General features: G+C 39.2%; 1 protein-coding gene across 1 annotated transcript in view; it reads right to left on the bottom strand.

Moving 5' to 3' along the window:
* The window catches only part of SYNPR (synaptoporin), a 339,964-nt gene that overhangs the window by 6,223 nt on the left and 316,982 nt on the right, over nt 1-16,759 (bottom strand). Inside the window, exon 4 of the mRNA XM_006862101.1 lies at nt 3,358-3,549. Coding sequence (XP_006862163.1) covers nt 3,358-3,549 — 192 coding nt within the window. The remainder of the gene's footprint in view (nt 1-3,357; nt 3,550-16,759) is intronic.

Below are 16,759 nucleotides of genomic sequence, written 5' to 3'. Positions count from 1 at the left end.
TTTCTCCGTTGCTATTTGGTTTATTACAAAATGCTCAAGGAGAACCTAGAACTCAGGGAAATGCAACTTATGAGTAAGCACACACACAAGGAATTACCCTGGGCATATTTAAGCAGCACTGATTGCCGATTCCATAGCAGACACAGATATATTACAGGTCTCTTGGCTCACACCTTTTAGGGACTTAATATAGATTTTGGCATCCTTTCTTGCCTGATGTTGTAACCTCCCTGAGGTTGTAACTGAAATCGGGGTAAGGGTTTTGATTCAAGCTTAGATGTGGGGACAGCAGAACGATAGATTGAAAGAGACTGTACATAGCATGAGTAAAAAGGGGGAGAGAAAAATTTAGATTATTCTAAAGAATTATCAAGATTGCCTGGGGTGAGGAGGAACAAGCAGAAATAGAAACTCTGGATAGAAGGCTTATGCTCAGTGAAGCTTGAAAGAAAAAAAAAGAGAGATTGGGAAATAATACTTTTTTTTTTTTTTTCCTTTTTGGGCTGAAATGTTGTCTGACTTTAAGAGAATGCATCCATTTCAGTTGCCACTACAGCTGACAACTATTGAGAATTTGCTTTGTTCTGGTTACTATGCTAAGTATTTTTCAGGAATTAGCTTGCCAAATACTTTGCAAAGCCTTGTGAGATCTGTTCTATAATTATCCCCATTTTCCCGATAATGATACTGATGTTTACATGGTTTAATTAATTTGCCCAAGAGTGGTTAATTTTGAGTAGTGGTGTCAGGATTCAAACCCTGACTGACAGATTCTAGAAGGGTGTCTTTAATCGGTTTTAACAGTAACAGCATTAGGAGACTGCCACTTCAATGCTGGCATTACTGTAACTACGTGGGGATCCTTACACAAATCCTTAGCCTTGACTCCCTGAGGTTGCAATATCTGGACAACTTACCTGCTGTGAAATTATAGCTGCCAATGTGCTTTGAAGAAAGTAAATCTGTTACTCAGGGAGAAAATATTATTATTGCCTGTATCTTGTTGAGGTCACCTATTGCGGTGTCTGGCTCCTTCTCTGAAACCTATATTTGCTTGGTAGGAAGGGTCGTGTGAGCTATAATGCTACCAGATATTCCTTCTTTTCACCCCAGCCACAACTGATGAGCCTGAGGTGGAAAGGTGACCCAAGATGTGCTAATGAGATTGTCTTTACCAGAAATTTGCAATTGGGTCTGAGTGATTCATTTCAGCCCATATTGTTTCTTTAAAAAGAAATACAAACTCAGAAACTATAGGGATGGCTATCTTCTGCTGTGTGTACCAAAAAGAGACCTAAAATTGTATCTACAAAGAGAGAATAATGCAACAGACTTGTAGAAAGATAGACAAGAAATGGAGGATGAGAACAGCCTGTTTTCTGACAGTCCTGGTCCTGGGTTTTACCCATGGGTTTCTTTCTACCATTTCTCCAATTATTTTCGTTCTTTCTGTTTTGCATAAGCTAATTCAATATAATTTGAAGCCAGAAGAGTTGCTATTAGAATAAATTGTTGTATTTGGCTGATTAATATCATCATGGCTTCCTTTTAGCTATAGAATTTTATTTATTTTTCAGAGCTATGTTGTAATCAAGTGGCTTGAACTCTCTTTTGGAACTTGGGATTTTGATCTGTGCAACACAAAATTGGATAAAATTTCCTACTGATAGCAACATGAAGATTGTGCTTTGGTGCCTGGTATCTAGAACCCTGGTCCAGTTTTTAGAGTCTGTTCCTTCAAGTCTCACCAGTTTCCTGATTTAGTTAGTACCTTTCCAATTTTTTTTTTCTCCTGATGAAGTCAGTCAGAGTCAGTTTCTGCTACTTGTAATGCAAATACTCTAATACATACAGAAATTGGTACTACAGGTAGGGTGCAAGAACAGACTATAGAGAAATGCAGATTGTTTTAAACATGACTCAAGTTTGAGTTGAGTTTCTATTGGTAAGAATTGATATGAATCCATAACTGAAACATCGTGAAATCTGTCCTTTATCATTTGGCCTTGATCCTTTTTTCTCTAGTTTTAAGAGACATGATACCATTATGCCTCATTCATAATTTCAGTCTCCTAGCTGAAAACTTATAACAGATATCAGGAGTCCAATGAAAAGGTGCTTGTAGAATATCATAATTTACTGATATTTATTTTTACAATTACAAACACATCAAGTGATTTTATTCTCTTCAATCCTGAAATTAGGATTACAATAACTTTAATGAAATGCTATGTATAAAACAACTACAGAAACAAGGGTATGTATGTCCATGTACAACTTCGATCTTGAGATACAGGTGTGGCTGGTAATAAATGAGAATGATTGTGAAATCCTAATACATAATTTATTTCTATGGCTACTCTCTCACCAAGACAAGACTCAACAGTCAGATGATAGGAATAGTGTAGCAACACTTTTTCCCTTCTTAAATGCCTTCTCAGAATGAATTTTAGGAAGCTATAGAAACATAAGTTAACCTTGAAGCAAAGATCATTATTTTTAAGGTTTGCTATAGTCAGTTGTTTCTCTAGCAAACACAGCTGAGCTTCCCATTCTTCAGTAACTGCTGTTTCTTGCTGCTATTATAGCTTACGCCTTTCTCAGACACTGCTTCTTTCCTTGGAATAATACAAGTTCTTACACTTTTAAAATAAGAATCCAGTTTCGCATCCCTGCTAACTGTTAGATTTGTCTTCCTGTAAGAGCCATGCTAATATTTGACTTTGTTCAACTAATACAGTTCCCCTTTTCTAGACTTATCAAGCAACTAACCCAGAGGTATAGAGAAGATAAAAAAAATTTCCATAACTTCTATGAGTACGTTTTTGTATCATACATTTTTTCTTGCACCTTACTAGGTCTGCATATTTTTCTCTAGACAAAAAGTTGGATATATGCTAACTATGTGTGGTTTGAACAATCTTTTTTCCCCCCCGGGAACTGTATGCTGTCAAATAATTCATTTAAACTTCTGGCACATTTCAGCCTTAAAATTTTAATTTCAGATATGCTTTTGGCTTGAAATTGGATGATTTTACTGCCATCCAAACAGCGGCTACTAATACCAGCTGGGTTCTCTGTAATTGGCAGCATTAAAGTCTATGGATTCTGACACTAGAAAGTCTGAAGCCTAGTGGGTCATCTTTACATATGGAGTGAAATATTACCTTTTTGATTGGCTGCACCTTGGAAACCCTATACAGAGTTGTTATGAGTCGGAACCGACTGGATGACACTTAACAGTGGCAGTGATAAGTTTCAGAGCAGAAATTTCCTAGATGATTTCTGACATCTTTTTATTTGTTTAACTGGCAAACAAAGATCTGCATGGTTAAGCCTCAGTGACAACATACTTACCACAGAAGTGTTTAAGCTGGACATGACAGGGCTGTGGACAGCCATGCACTTGTTGGACGGCTGTTTGCAAGCTGACATCAGTAACAACACTTCCTTGGGGTCCGTGGCGACTTTCACATCAGACAATCCTTTTGCCCAAGCTGATGATCCCACCAACCACAAGAACGAAAAGACTACAGTGACAATGAAATCCTATAGATAGAAACAAACAAACAAAAAAAACAATGAAAGAAAATGTGAATTCTAGAAACATATCTATCAATTTATACAAACAATGAAAGAAAATGTGAATTCTAGAAACATATCTATCAATTTATACAAACAATGAAAGAAAATGTGAATTCTAGAAACATATCTATCAATTTATACAAATATTTCAAGATGCCATAATATGAAACCAGGGAAAACATGTTAAAAAGCAGATAAGAGAAAGTATTTTTTAGTATTTTATATATGAGTGGGCTTCAAAAAGCTTGTAGAAAAACAGAATGAAAAGATAATAGAATTTTTCCATGAGCTTGAAATCCATATATCTCTATAACTCAACCCATTCCCCACACTTACTGGCATGGTTAGGTTCCAAAGACCAGGCTGTTAAGCAAAAATTGGCTTTCTGTAGAAATGGAAAATGACTACATGATAAATATAATTAGACGATGACCATATCATTCTAGAACTACCAAATTACATCAGTATATAACTGTCACACCACTGAGATTCATAACCCATTCTAGGTGACACAGAACCTCAACCATCACAGCCAGTTCCAGTCTTCCCTGTCACCTCAGTGTTTGTTACTGCCGTACCTATGTTGTTAGTGCACAATATAGATTTCTTACTATTATAAATGCAAAAGGTCAGATAATTATATAGTCGATATGGGAGGAATATGCTTATATTTCGGGAGTCCTGGTGTGTAAGATAAGTACTGGATGGCTAACCACAAGGTTGGTGGTTCAAACCTACCAGCGTCTCCTTGGAAACCATGTACAGTGTCGTTATGAGTCGGAACACACACACACACACACACACATTTATATGTTGTTATTGTTAGTGCTGTTAACCCTGAACATGGTTTCCAAGGAGTGACCGTTGAGTCTGAATACTCAATCTTGTGGTTAGTAATCCATTGCTCATCCTACAGTGCCACACCAGAACTCACTCACTCTATCTGGACTCCAATGTTGGTTTGAACCGCAAGGTTGGCAGTTCAAGCTCACCAGCTGCTCCTCGGAAACCCTACACAGGGTCGCTATGAGTCAGAACTGGCTAGTCAGAACCAACAACATACACACACACACAAGTACATATTGTGGGAGAAAGATAAGGCTCTCTGTTCCCTCAACGATTTGTTGTTGTTAAGTGCTGTCAAGTTTGTTCCAACTCATAACGACTGTATAGGATTTCCAAAGAGTGAGTTTGAACCACCTAACTTGCGGTTCAAACTGACCTTGCAGTCCAGCATATTATCCTGCTTCACCACAAAGATTTACAGCCTCAGTAACCCTATACAGGGTCATTGTGGGTTGTACCCAACTCAATAGCATTGAACAACAACAAAATACATACATATATAAACACATATATAAATACATGTAAGAGGGGGGTTTCAGAAAGTGTCTGGAAAAACGGAATTAGAAAATAATTGAATTTTTCCAGGAACTTTTTGAAGTCCTCTAGTCTATTTCCCTCTGCTGTTAGCTGTTAGTATTTAATCTTGAGTCAACCAAAGGTACCAAGGAAGAAATCATTGCCAATTTACTTCCAAAAAAATACGTCATTAAAAACCTATGGAGTACAGTTCTGCTCTGGCAAACATGGAGTCATGGAGTTGGCTCAGTGGTAGTTGATTATCAATCTATCTCTCTGAAGGCACTTCACAAAGTTCATGGAAAATGGCATTAAAAGATGTTGGGATAATAATAGAATGTTTGTATAAATGTTTTCAAGTCCCCTTGTATTTCTATAAAATAAATAATAGTAATATTTATTGAGTGATTATTGTGTTCCAGGCATGATACTAAGTACTATATAACCACCATCTCATTGTTCCTACAGAATCTTAATAAGAAAGTTATTAGAGAAATTGACTTTGCAACTTGTCTCTGATTCCACAGGTAATTAGTGATGGAATCAGGATTCAAACCCAGGCAGGCTGACAACTGAGGCTCTTAATAATCATGCTATGGTGATTTCAAGACCCTAGTGAGATTTATAGATTGTTAGACTCCTGGATCGCAACATTATTCACTCACTTAATTAGCAAACTCACTAAGTTACCAATTACATGCTTGGGACTGTGTTAAGTGGAAGACAATAATAGTTACTCTGTTTTGGGTGCCCACTGTTGTTGTTCTGAGTCATAGTGACCATAAGGACAACAGAACTAAGTACTGCCCCATCCTGGGTCATCCTTACAACTGCCATTACACTTGAGACTATGGCAGCTGCCACTGTACCAATCCATCTTGTTGGGTACTTCTTTTTTGTTGCCTCCCGCCCCACTTTACCAACTATGATGTCCTGATAATATGTCTGAACTTTGAGAGATGAAATCTCGACATCCTCGCTTCCAAGGAGCCTTCTGGCAGTACTTATTCCAACACAGATTGGTTTGTTGTTCTGGTAGTCCACGGTCATTTCAATATTCCTCTCCAACACCATAACTCAAATGCATCAGATTTTCGACAGTCTTTTTTATTCATTGTCCAACTTCCACATGCATATGAGACAGTTTACAATATCATGGTTTGGGTCAGGCATACTTTTGTCCTCAAACTGATACTTTTTCTCTTGAACACTTTAAAAGAGGTCTTTTGCAGCAGACTTTCCTAGTGCAATATGTCATTTGATTTCTTGACTGCTGCTTTTATGAGTGTTGATTGTGGATCCAAGCAAAATGAAGTCTTTGGCAAGGATTTTTGTTTTCTTTACATTGAGGTGAAATTCATATAAAAAACTGCGGTCTTTGATCCTATCAGTAATATTTTAAGTTCTCTTTGTCTTCAACAAGCAAAACTGTGTCATCTGCATATTGCCGATAGTTAATGAGTCTTTCTCCAATCCTGATGGCACATTCTTGTTCTGTTCAAATGACTTCCTCTTGATCATTGTACAGGTTCTCTATGTGCACAATTAAGTGTTCTGGAATAATCCATTCTTCCCAATGTTGTCCATAGCTTATCATTATCCATACAGTCACGATCCAATCCAGTGCTTATCCTATAACACCAGATCAGGAGTCCAGGGTTATTGTTGTTAAGTGCCCTTGAGTCAGTTCTGACCCACAGCGACCCTGTATAGGGTTTCCGAGGAGTGACTGGTGAGCTTGAACTGCCGACCTTGTGGTTCAGACTGACTTTGTAGCTCGTTAACCCACGGCACCACAGCAAGACTCCAGGAGTCCAAGGTAGAGTCTGTTAAAATAATTCCCTCTTATAGGAGTCCTAAGAAGCTCTGGCAGCATAGTGGTTAGAGTTGGGATGCTAACCTCAAGGTCAGCTGTTCAAAACTACCAGCTGTTCCGCAGGAGAAAGGTGAGGCTTCCTACTCCAGTAAATGTTTCCAGCTTTGGAAACCCTATTCAGGGTCTCTATGAGTTGGAACCAACTCCACGGTACAATACCACCACCACCACCGCCACCACCACCATGCTGGAGAACAAGTCTCAGAGTCTCGTCTTGGTCTTTCTTTATTTCCTGTATTTTTAATGACCTTTTGCTTACTTCCTATATTATGTTCTTGATATTATCCCACAGATCCTTCTGGTCTTCAGTCGTTAGCATTTAATGCATCAACATCTGTTCTTGAGATGGTTTCTAAATTCAAGTGGGCTATGTTCAAGGTCATATTTTGACTCTCATGGATTTGTTTGACTTTTCTTCAGCTGCAGGTTGAACTTGGATATGACCAGTTGATGGTCTGTTCCACATTTGGACTCTTGACTTGTTTGCCACCATCTCTTTCCACAAAAGTAATCAGTTTGATTCCTGTGTATCCCATCTGGTGAGGTCCATAAGTGTAATCATCTTTTATGTTGTTAAAAAAAGGTATTCATCTACTAAGGTCAAAATATTTACATGAAGTTATCCTTCCAATAATCTTGTTAGGCAGTATTTTATCATGAGTAAAGTATGGCCCAGAGGTACAAGGTAACACACTAGCAGTAGCAGAACCAAGTTTCAAATCCAAGTTTGCCTGACTTTGAGAAGCACCTGTTGTATACATAGGTGGCATAATGGTTAAGTACTCAATTGCTAACCAAAATGTGATGGGTTCAAATTCACCAGCTTCTCAGCAGGAGAAAAGACTTGCTCACCTGCTCCGATAAAGAATACAGCTTAGGAAATACTATGGGGCCATTCTATTTTATCTAATAGGGTCACTATGAATCCGAATTGACTCGACAGCACACAATATCATGTGTGTATGAAAAATAATTTTATTATCAAAGAAAACGGAATGATATTAAGGACAACCCGAACAGTTTTTGAGAAACATCTCTGAACTGTTAATGATGGGGCTATTTCTCAGCTCCTTTCTCATGACTCAGGGTGGGAGGCCCTGCTCAGACAGAGCTAGGTCATATCCTTACACAGTAGGACAATTTTGAGGATTTATTATTTTGTTGTTAAGTGTCATCAAGTTGGTTCTGACCCATAGTGACCCTATAGAGGGTTTCCAAGGAAAGGCTGGTGAGCTTGAACCATTAACCTTGCAGCTCAAACTGACTTAAGAGTCTAGCACTTTAACCCACATCGCCACATAAGGATTTATTATATTTATGTTTAAACTAATACAAAAATGCCATGTGCTACTTACCTAAAATAATAAAAACACTGATCTCGAGAGCAAAGTAGTAAATGTGATATCCAATAAGAATATGATTTGCCTTTATTCTAAGTAATATGCTCTTCAAGTAGAAAACTGGGCCTGCATTTCTTTCCAACCCAGGTGTATGCTGCTTCATGTCTTGGCCTGGCTGGCTTGCCCTAGGGTATGACAGAATTATTCTTCCTTAAGAGCCCATGAGCTACAGAGAGAGAACACTCATGCCCTAAAGATGCTGTTGAGATTGATATTCATTGGGTGTTGACTTTGTGGATAAAGAATGGCTGATCTTATGAGCAATGGGTCTCTTCATCCAGTGGCTGTTGTGAATTATGTAAGTCACCAATTTACTTTTGGTATTGGCTCTAGAAAATTTAGGGTGAATGTGTGACACATCATAGGTTTTTTTTTTTTTTTTTTTAAGGCTGAGTGTTTTGACGCTGGAGTTCCTAGGTACGGTAAATGGTTAACATGCTCACTGCTAACAAAAAGGTTGATGGTGTGAATCCACCCAAAAACTCCTTGGGAGAAAGATCCCAAAATCAGCTACTGTAAACCCTATGGAGCACAGTTTACTCTGACACATGAGGGGTTGCCATGAGTTGGAATTAGTTAGCTCCAGGCCAATTGGCAAACAAACAAATGTAGTCCTATTCCTAAATGTATTTCCCACCTTCATCCTTGTGTTCTCTTTCTCTTTCCTTTTCCTTTAAATTTTATCTTAAAGTTCATACATCCTTGTAATTCACTATAAGTCTTTTCTGGAATAAGATGGTAGAAACAAACAAGCAAAAAAAAAAAATAGTGTCTATAAATCTACAGCTATTTCAACATTAGTAAAAACGTTTGAAATGAAGAAACTCAAGTCTCTGTAGTGCTTAGGTTTTAAATAGGAATTCAAGGAATGGCTACAAATAAGCCAGGTTGGCTGTTCAACACACAATTTTCTGTTCATGTTCAGTCTGGTAACTTGTGGTTTCATTCATGTATCCATTCAAATATGCTTTGAGTAATGTGCCAAGTATTGAACAAAGTCTTAAAGAGGGTTAAATAAATGCAAACTGTGGACCCTGCTCTCTTGATAATTGCATATTTGTTAGGAGTCATGGATCCCCTGCAATCAGAATTATGAAATATTGGCTGTTGTTACTTATGTTGTTGTTCTATGATGTGGAGTTGTTTCTGAATCAGATAGATGCTTTACATGGTTTCCTAGGAGTGTCTGGTGCATTTGAACCACTGACATGGGGGGTAGCACTGCAGTGCTTATCTACAGTGCCACACTATAACTGTGTCATTACTTACTTACTTCTGTTGTTGTTATGTGCCGTGGAGTCAGTTCCGACTCATAGCGACCCTGTACAGATTTTCCGAGGCTGTAAATCTTTATGGGAGCAGAAAGCTTCATCTTTCTCCCACGGAACAGCTGGTAGTTTCGAACTGCTGACCTTGTGGTTTGCAGCTCGATTTGTAACCACTATGCTACCAGAGCTCCTTGTCATTACTTACAGTCATCATAATTGGAAATAGACTTATAAAAGGCTGTTAGGTTGAGAAAACATTTAAGACTATCATAGTCATGAGAAGATCTTTCACTTGGGAACTGTAAACTATTCTGTCAAACTTTTAGATCTGTCTGTTAAACAATACTGCTACTAATAATAGTAACACCTGACACTTTTCAAGCATTTATTACATGCCAGGAGTCACTGGGTTGTACAATTAGTAAACAGACTCGACTGCTAGCTGACAAATTAGAGGTTGGAACCCACCCATATGAGACTTGGAAGATAGGTCTGATGATCTACTGTTGAAAAATCAACCATGAAAACAATAAGAGCACAGTTGTATTCTGACACACATGGGGTCATCATGAGTGAGAATTGATCCCATGGCATAGGTTTATTATGTTCCAGATATTGTTCCATGTTTACATGTATTAACTCATCTAATCCTGATAATAATCCTGTAAATATATGCTGATTTTGTTCCTATTTTACAAAAAGTTCCAATTGTTCAAAGTCCTATGTTAATAAATGTCGTAGCTAGGATCGTAAGTTTGGCAGTCGTCTTCCAGGGACTGTGTGCTTTCTGTTGTACACTGCCTTTCGTGGAATGAGATCTTCCTATTGAAAACTGTTGCTGTTAAGTGCTGTTGAGTTGGTTCCAACTCATAGCATCCCTGTGAAGGGTTTCCAAAGAGTTACTGGTGAGTTGGAACCATCGACTTTGTGGTTCAACCCAACCTTATAGTCCAGTGCTTATCCTACAACACTAAACCAGGACTCTTCTTTAAAATGCTGTTGTTAAGTGCTGTTGAATTGGTTCTGACTCATACCGAACCTGTATAGGGTTTCCTAGGAGCAGCTTTTGAGTTTGAACCAGCAACCTTGGGGTACAAACTGACCTTGTGGTCCAGTGCTTTATCCCACAATGTCATACCAGTACACTGAAAAATGAAAGGATACTGAACCCGAGATTCTGCTTAATTTTAATAGGAAAAATTGTTAACATTTTCTGTACACAAACTGCGTAACTGAAGTTAAGGGTCCTTAGAGTAAAGGTGACATTTTTTAGAAACTGAGCCAACTTTTTATCCCCTTGTGGTTTGTTTTTAGCTGCCATTGTGTAAGGTTTCACCTTGTGGCAATCCCGTGCACAAACAGATGAGAACATTGTGATCTGTAGAGCTTGCTTTCACTGACTCAGTTCAGCAATGGATCACCAGACCTGTTGTCTTAGTCTGGAAGCTATGCTTAAACCTGTTCGGCATCATAGTAAATGCCTATAAAGACGGTATCACTATGCAAGGATAAACCTGAATGGGTTTTATTTCATACATGTAGAGGTTTATTTTAAACAAAACAGGTTTAAACATGTTTCTTTAATTAATTGGATAACTGCAGACAAATTCTCTCTGTAATTCGCTTGTCTTAGTTTTATTTGGGTGCCGTCAAAAATAAGGTCCAATCAGAACAATGGCTTTCTAGGAGATTTGTGGGGCCAGTTCAATTCAAGACAGAAAGGTCACCTCAGATGTTTATGGCCACTGTTGTTAGGATTGCAAAGGATAATCTTCATCGATTTTCTCACAGTACATAGGACCATCATAAGGGCTTGTTAGGGAAAGTTTTAAGGAAAATTGCATTGGTGAGAGAAAGGCCAGGAAAGTTGTGTTGAGGAAAACTTCCCATCACAGCCATGCACCTGCTCATTCTTCAAGCAAGAAGTGTCCTGTGAGAATTACATAGGGAAATCTTACCCTCACCATCTGCCCTAAAGCCCTGATCTGATTCCTTTAGATTTATTTTTATTCCCCAAACTCAAAGAACATTTTAAATGAACACAATTTGAGTCTCTCAAGGATGCCAAAACTGCTGTTTTGCTGTGGTGAAATCAAAGAGCACAGAATTCTTCAGGAAACGGTTAAAGATGGAAGTACCACCTTCAGAAGTATGTAGACCTAGATGGAAAACATGTTGAAAAACAATAGCTTCACATTTTGATGTTTTTGTTTAATTAAGGGTTTTATAACTTTGCAGCAATGCTTTTTTAACTTTTTATTGTGAATTGAGTGAAGGTTTATAGAGCAGATCATAAGTTTTACATTTAACAAACCATATACATTGCTTTTTTATGTATCCCCTCTATACACCAACAATTAACAGCATTTACCTCTATTCACTTAACCAGCATTTACCTCTATTCACTTAACCATTCCATTCCTCCATATGTTTCCTGCTACCTTCATCTTTCCCTCTGCTAACCTCCCTCTTGTTGCCTGCCCTGTCACCTATATTAACATGGATCTGCCCACTAGCCCATAAATAATTTTCCCTCCCCACACCACATAATCATAGTGTTTCTATTTTGTTGTTGTTATTTGTTTGAACAATTATATAACTCACAGTTTAAAAGTAATAGTGGCACACCCCCTTTCCACTTCCCATCCCAAACTCTCCACTGGGCTGTCTCTATCGTGATACCTGAAGTTTTAAATATACTTCCATAATTCTTCTTTGCTTGGATATTGGGGCTTTTCCTGGTTGTAGTTCACCTGGGGCCTGAGAGCACCCAGGACCATAGCTCCGCTGGGGCTGTGGCTTTTAAATCTTTGTGGAAGCAGAAAGTTTCACTCTTCTCTCACACAGTAGCTTGCAGGCTGGCTCTCATATCCTTGTTATGGAGGGTGTGTGAAGTGTGTCTGCCCAGTCCACCATCTTACTGGAAGTTCTCTGTAGCAGTGTTTTATGACTTACCATCATATTGTTCGAGGGTATCTCTTATGTGAGTGAAAATCCCAAACTGTCCTCTGTGTTTGAACGCTGGCTCTTGTTGTTGTTGTTGTCAGGTGCCATCGAGTTGGAATCGACTCATAGCGACCCTATGCACAGTAGAACGAAACAATGTCTGATCCTGGGCCAACCCCATCACCGCTACCACACTTGACGCCATCAATGATGCCGCCTGGTTGATCCATCTCGTTGGGGGTCTTCCTCTTTTTCTCTGACCCTCCATCTTACCCAGCATGACATCCTTCTCCAGCGACTGTTTTCTCTTGACAATATGTCCAAAGTATGAGAGACGAAGCTTAGCCATCCTGGCCTCCAAGGAGCACTCTGGCTGCACTTCTTCCAAAATAGATCTATTGGTTCTTTTGGCAGTCCATGGCACGTTTAGTATTCTCCTCCAACACCAAAACTCAAAGGCATCAATTCTTCTACGGTCTTCCTTATTCACTGTCCAGCTTTCGCATCCATATAAGGTTATAGAAAACACCATGGCTTGGGTCAGGCGCACCTTAGTCCTTAAGCTGACATCTCTGCTCTTCAACACTTTAAAAACCGCCACCACTCGTCTGTCTGTTGAGCTGTGGTGGCTTGAGTTGCTGTGATTCTGAGGGCTATGCCACCAGTCTTTTAAATAACCTGCAGGGTTACCCATGGTGGACAGGTTTCAGATGAACTTCCAGACAAAAACAGACTAGGAAGAAAGAGTGACAAACTACTTCCGAATCACTAGTCACTGAAAACTCTATGACTAGCAGAGAACCCTGGCTCTACCACCTACTAATTGTGTGGTCTTGGGCAGTTTCTTGAACTTTTTGAAGCCTCAGTTTACCTCTTTGTTAAGCAAGATAATAATAGTACTTGTCTTATAGGACTTGGTGAAGACCTAATAAGATAACACAAATAAAATGCTACATAAAATTCCTATCTAATAGTGACTGGTCAATAAATAAAAACTTTAATAACCATAATAAAACAACAGTAATATAAATAATATTATGCTATGGAGTAGGGAAGTGCATGCTCAGAAATCTTTCCTAAGTGACATAAATGGGAAGTGGAAAGAATCTATGGAGATTCTAAACACGGTTGTAAATGATAACACTACAAAGATATGCATTGAAAGCAGCCATTAAAAATAATTCTATAGCATATTATTGGCATTTGTCTATTACCAACAAAAGTGGCCAAAGTGATTCTGTTTAAAGTGCATCTGATACTAGATATATACTCCTCTGCTGAAAAGCCACCAGTGGTACTCAAGTTCCTGAGAATAAAAGCCACATGCTCTATAGACACCCTTGAGGGATGATCATGTTGCTCTTCTTACACCACTTTAAGTTCAGTAATACCCCACTTCCCCCACCGCAGTACTCTAACCATGTAGGACTCCTGGTTGCACTCAAATCAAAATACATGTGCAGCTCAGAGCATTTGCCAGATACATTCTCCCCACTGATACCACAGCTCACTCCCTTTCTTCATTTGGGTCTCTGTTTAGATTTTCTCTGCGATGCTGCCTTGTTCTCTGTAAATAGCAACTGCCACCCTCCAATACATTTAAATTCTCTAGTCTCTCTTTCCTTGGCTTATTTTTCAGTTTCACTTTTACCAGTTGGTATATTCTACATTCATTTGATTTTTTTAAAAGCTTTTATTGTTACTCGAGTCATAGTTTACATAGGAGAACATCAGTTTTGCATTCAACCTATCATATTTAATTTCATTGCAATGATTACAATTCCCTCCATGCATCATTGTTCAACAGTATATGCTTCTATTCCCTCTATTTTTGTTTGTTTTTGATGTACACAAAAACACTCAGGAATATATAATCTTTTAAACAGCCAAATGACACACTCTGCAAGCCTGCCTCCTGGCCACCAGCGCATTGCCTTTCTCTTTCCATGAGTCTGGAGTCCTTAGCTGATCTATCTTTTCTTGTCCTCATCCCTGCCTCCATCTCTGGTGTTGCTGCTTCTCTAGTTAGGATCCCACATTCAGTTCAAGCTCTTTTCTCTTGATGGTCTTAGGGTCCTCTGTTGCTGGACTGTAAGATTAACTACTCCCTGCCTTTTGTTACAGAACTTCTACCTTTATAGTTGTGATAGTTACAGTTAGTTGTGATAACAATTACTATGTTGTTGTTGTTGTTAAGTGCCGTCGAGTCGGTTCCGACCCATAGCGACCCTGTACAGGGTTTCCGAGGGTGTAAATCCTTACGGGAGTAGAAAGCCTCATCTTTCTCCCGCGGAGCAGCTGGTAGTTTCGAACTGCTGACCTTAAGGTTCGCAGCCCAATTTGTAACCACTATGCTACCAGAGCTCCTTACTATAGAATCATAATAATCAAATTCCCCCTCCTTTCACCAGACCCTTCTAGACAAGATGAAAACTATTCAATGGGGATTCTACCTTCCCCAACACAATTTGAAACTATACTCCCTCTTGAAAACTTGTAAGCCAGTCACTTCATTCCTTTATAGTGCCCCCCACCCCATTTTAGATAGCCAATGTCTAATTGCCCATCTCTATTAACCCTGTATACCCAGGTTATAGGCTTGATTCTTGATGTAAAGACTCCTTCCCTCTTGGTTGGTATTTTGAGTTACTACATCCATAAGTATAGGTCACGTTCATCGAATTGTAGCAATTTACACTTGTTTCCTTAATCAAATTTATTATATTCCTCTAGTAGAACTCTGGTCATCAAGTCATCGAAGCAAGGCCAAATGGGTACTGTCTGCAAGTTTGGGTGTTCTTGTGCATTTCTCCCCACTTCACATCAGCTGGACGCTTCACTTGTGCATTTCTCCCCACTTCACATCAGCTGGACGCTTTATTCTCAGCTGTAGCTCTCTGTGGCTAAGTAAATGTCCATGGGCTCAGGAGTCCCCAAGTCTCCCCAAACTTCAGATCAATCAGAACATCCTCTTTTCTCTCTCATCTCAAGGTTGATGGGAGTCTATGGAATGTGGTTGAATTCAGCCCATACCTTCATTACTGACTTTGCCCTGCTTCCACTCACATATTGCAAAGGAGATGGGGATACGATTCTTTTGATTCAATAGTGAGTAATTATCATGACTAATCACCATCAAGCTTACATGCCTGCTCGTTTGTTCCCTCTAAGTTTCAGTCTTGGAGGGGGGGTTTGTCACGAAGGGACTTGATTGCTTGCCTCCACAGCTCCCTGGTGAACAGCTTGCTTGTTCTTGTAATACCCAAACAGAATGCATTTTTTGTTGTTCTTTCTCTCCAGCTGGTCTTTCTTTCAGGAAGTATTTTCTCTTCTTCTAGCTGTTGCAGGCTGGTCTGTATATTCTTTCAAGTGGGAATGTGCCACCTCAGAAGGTTTTGGGTGGGGCTCAGGATTTCACCGAAGGTCCTATACACTACAAAGATTGCACAAGAACCCCGTTTAGGTATTCCAGTTAGTAGTTATAGCCTGAAGACAGGCTTACAAGCTTTCTGTATTCAAATTTCCTGATACTCTTTCTTTTCAACTCAGGTGTCTCTTTTACACTAGTAGGCAAGGGAAACCAATATCCATAAGACAGTCAAGCATCTTAATATTATACCCCCTCTTTTACTCATTCAGATTATGCCTCGATCCCTGTATCACAGAGCCCTGTTTTTCCAAGGTTGAGCATATGTATCTATTTACCTCTGTTCTTTGGAGCCCATGCAAACCTGCCTCAGTGTTCCCCTATTTACCTTGGTCTTCCATTTCCCTCCCCTTCTTGTGTATTGCCCTCCCCAACACCCAAAATGGGATGTATCTATCCCCTAACCTGTGCTCTACCATTCCCTCCCTCCCACCCCTGGCAACCAAAAAAAGAATTTTGTTTTGTTTTGCTTTTTCTTTAGTATGAGTGTCTTTTCTTGAGCTTTTACATATATGTGGTCTTATGCAATATTTGTCCTTTTGTGACTGACTAATTTCACTCAGCGTAATAGCCTCAAAAGGAGCTCTGGTAGCGTAGTGGTTACGAATCGGGATGCGAACCGCAAGGCCAGCAGTTCAAAACTACCAGCTGTTCTGACAGAGAAAGATGAGCTTTCTGCTCCCCTAAAGAATTACAGCTTCAGAAACCCTGTACAGGGTCACTATGAGTCAATTCCGACTCCACAGCACATAACTACCACCACCAATATCCTCAAGGGTCATCCATGTTATGCAGTGTCTTGCAACTTTATTATTATGCTTCAAAGTACCATAATATTCCATTGCGTGAATGTACCAAAGTTTGTGTATCCATTCTTCCATTGATGGGCACTTAG

Source organism: Chrysochloris asiatica, unplaced genomic scaffold (assembly GCF_000296735.1).
Source record: "Chrysochloris asiatica unplaced genomic scaffold, ChrAsi1.0 scaffold00046, whole genome shotgun sequence".
NCBI classification, from domain to species: Eukaryota; Metazoa; Chordata; class Mammalia; order Afrosoricida; family Chrysochloridae; genus Chrysochloris; species Chrysochloris asiatica.
Note: the sequence above shows the minus strand (reverse complement) of the source record. Positions and strands in the feature narration are given on the sequence as shown.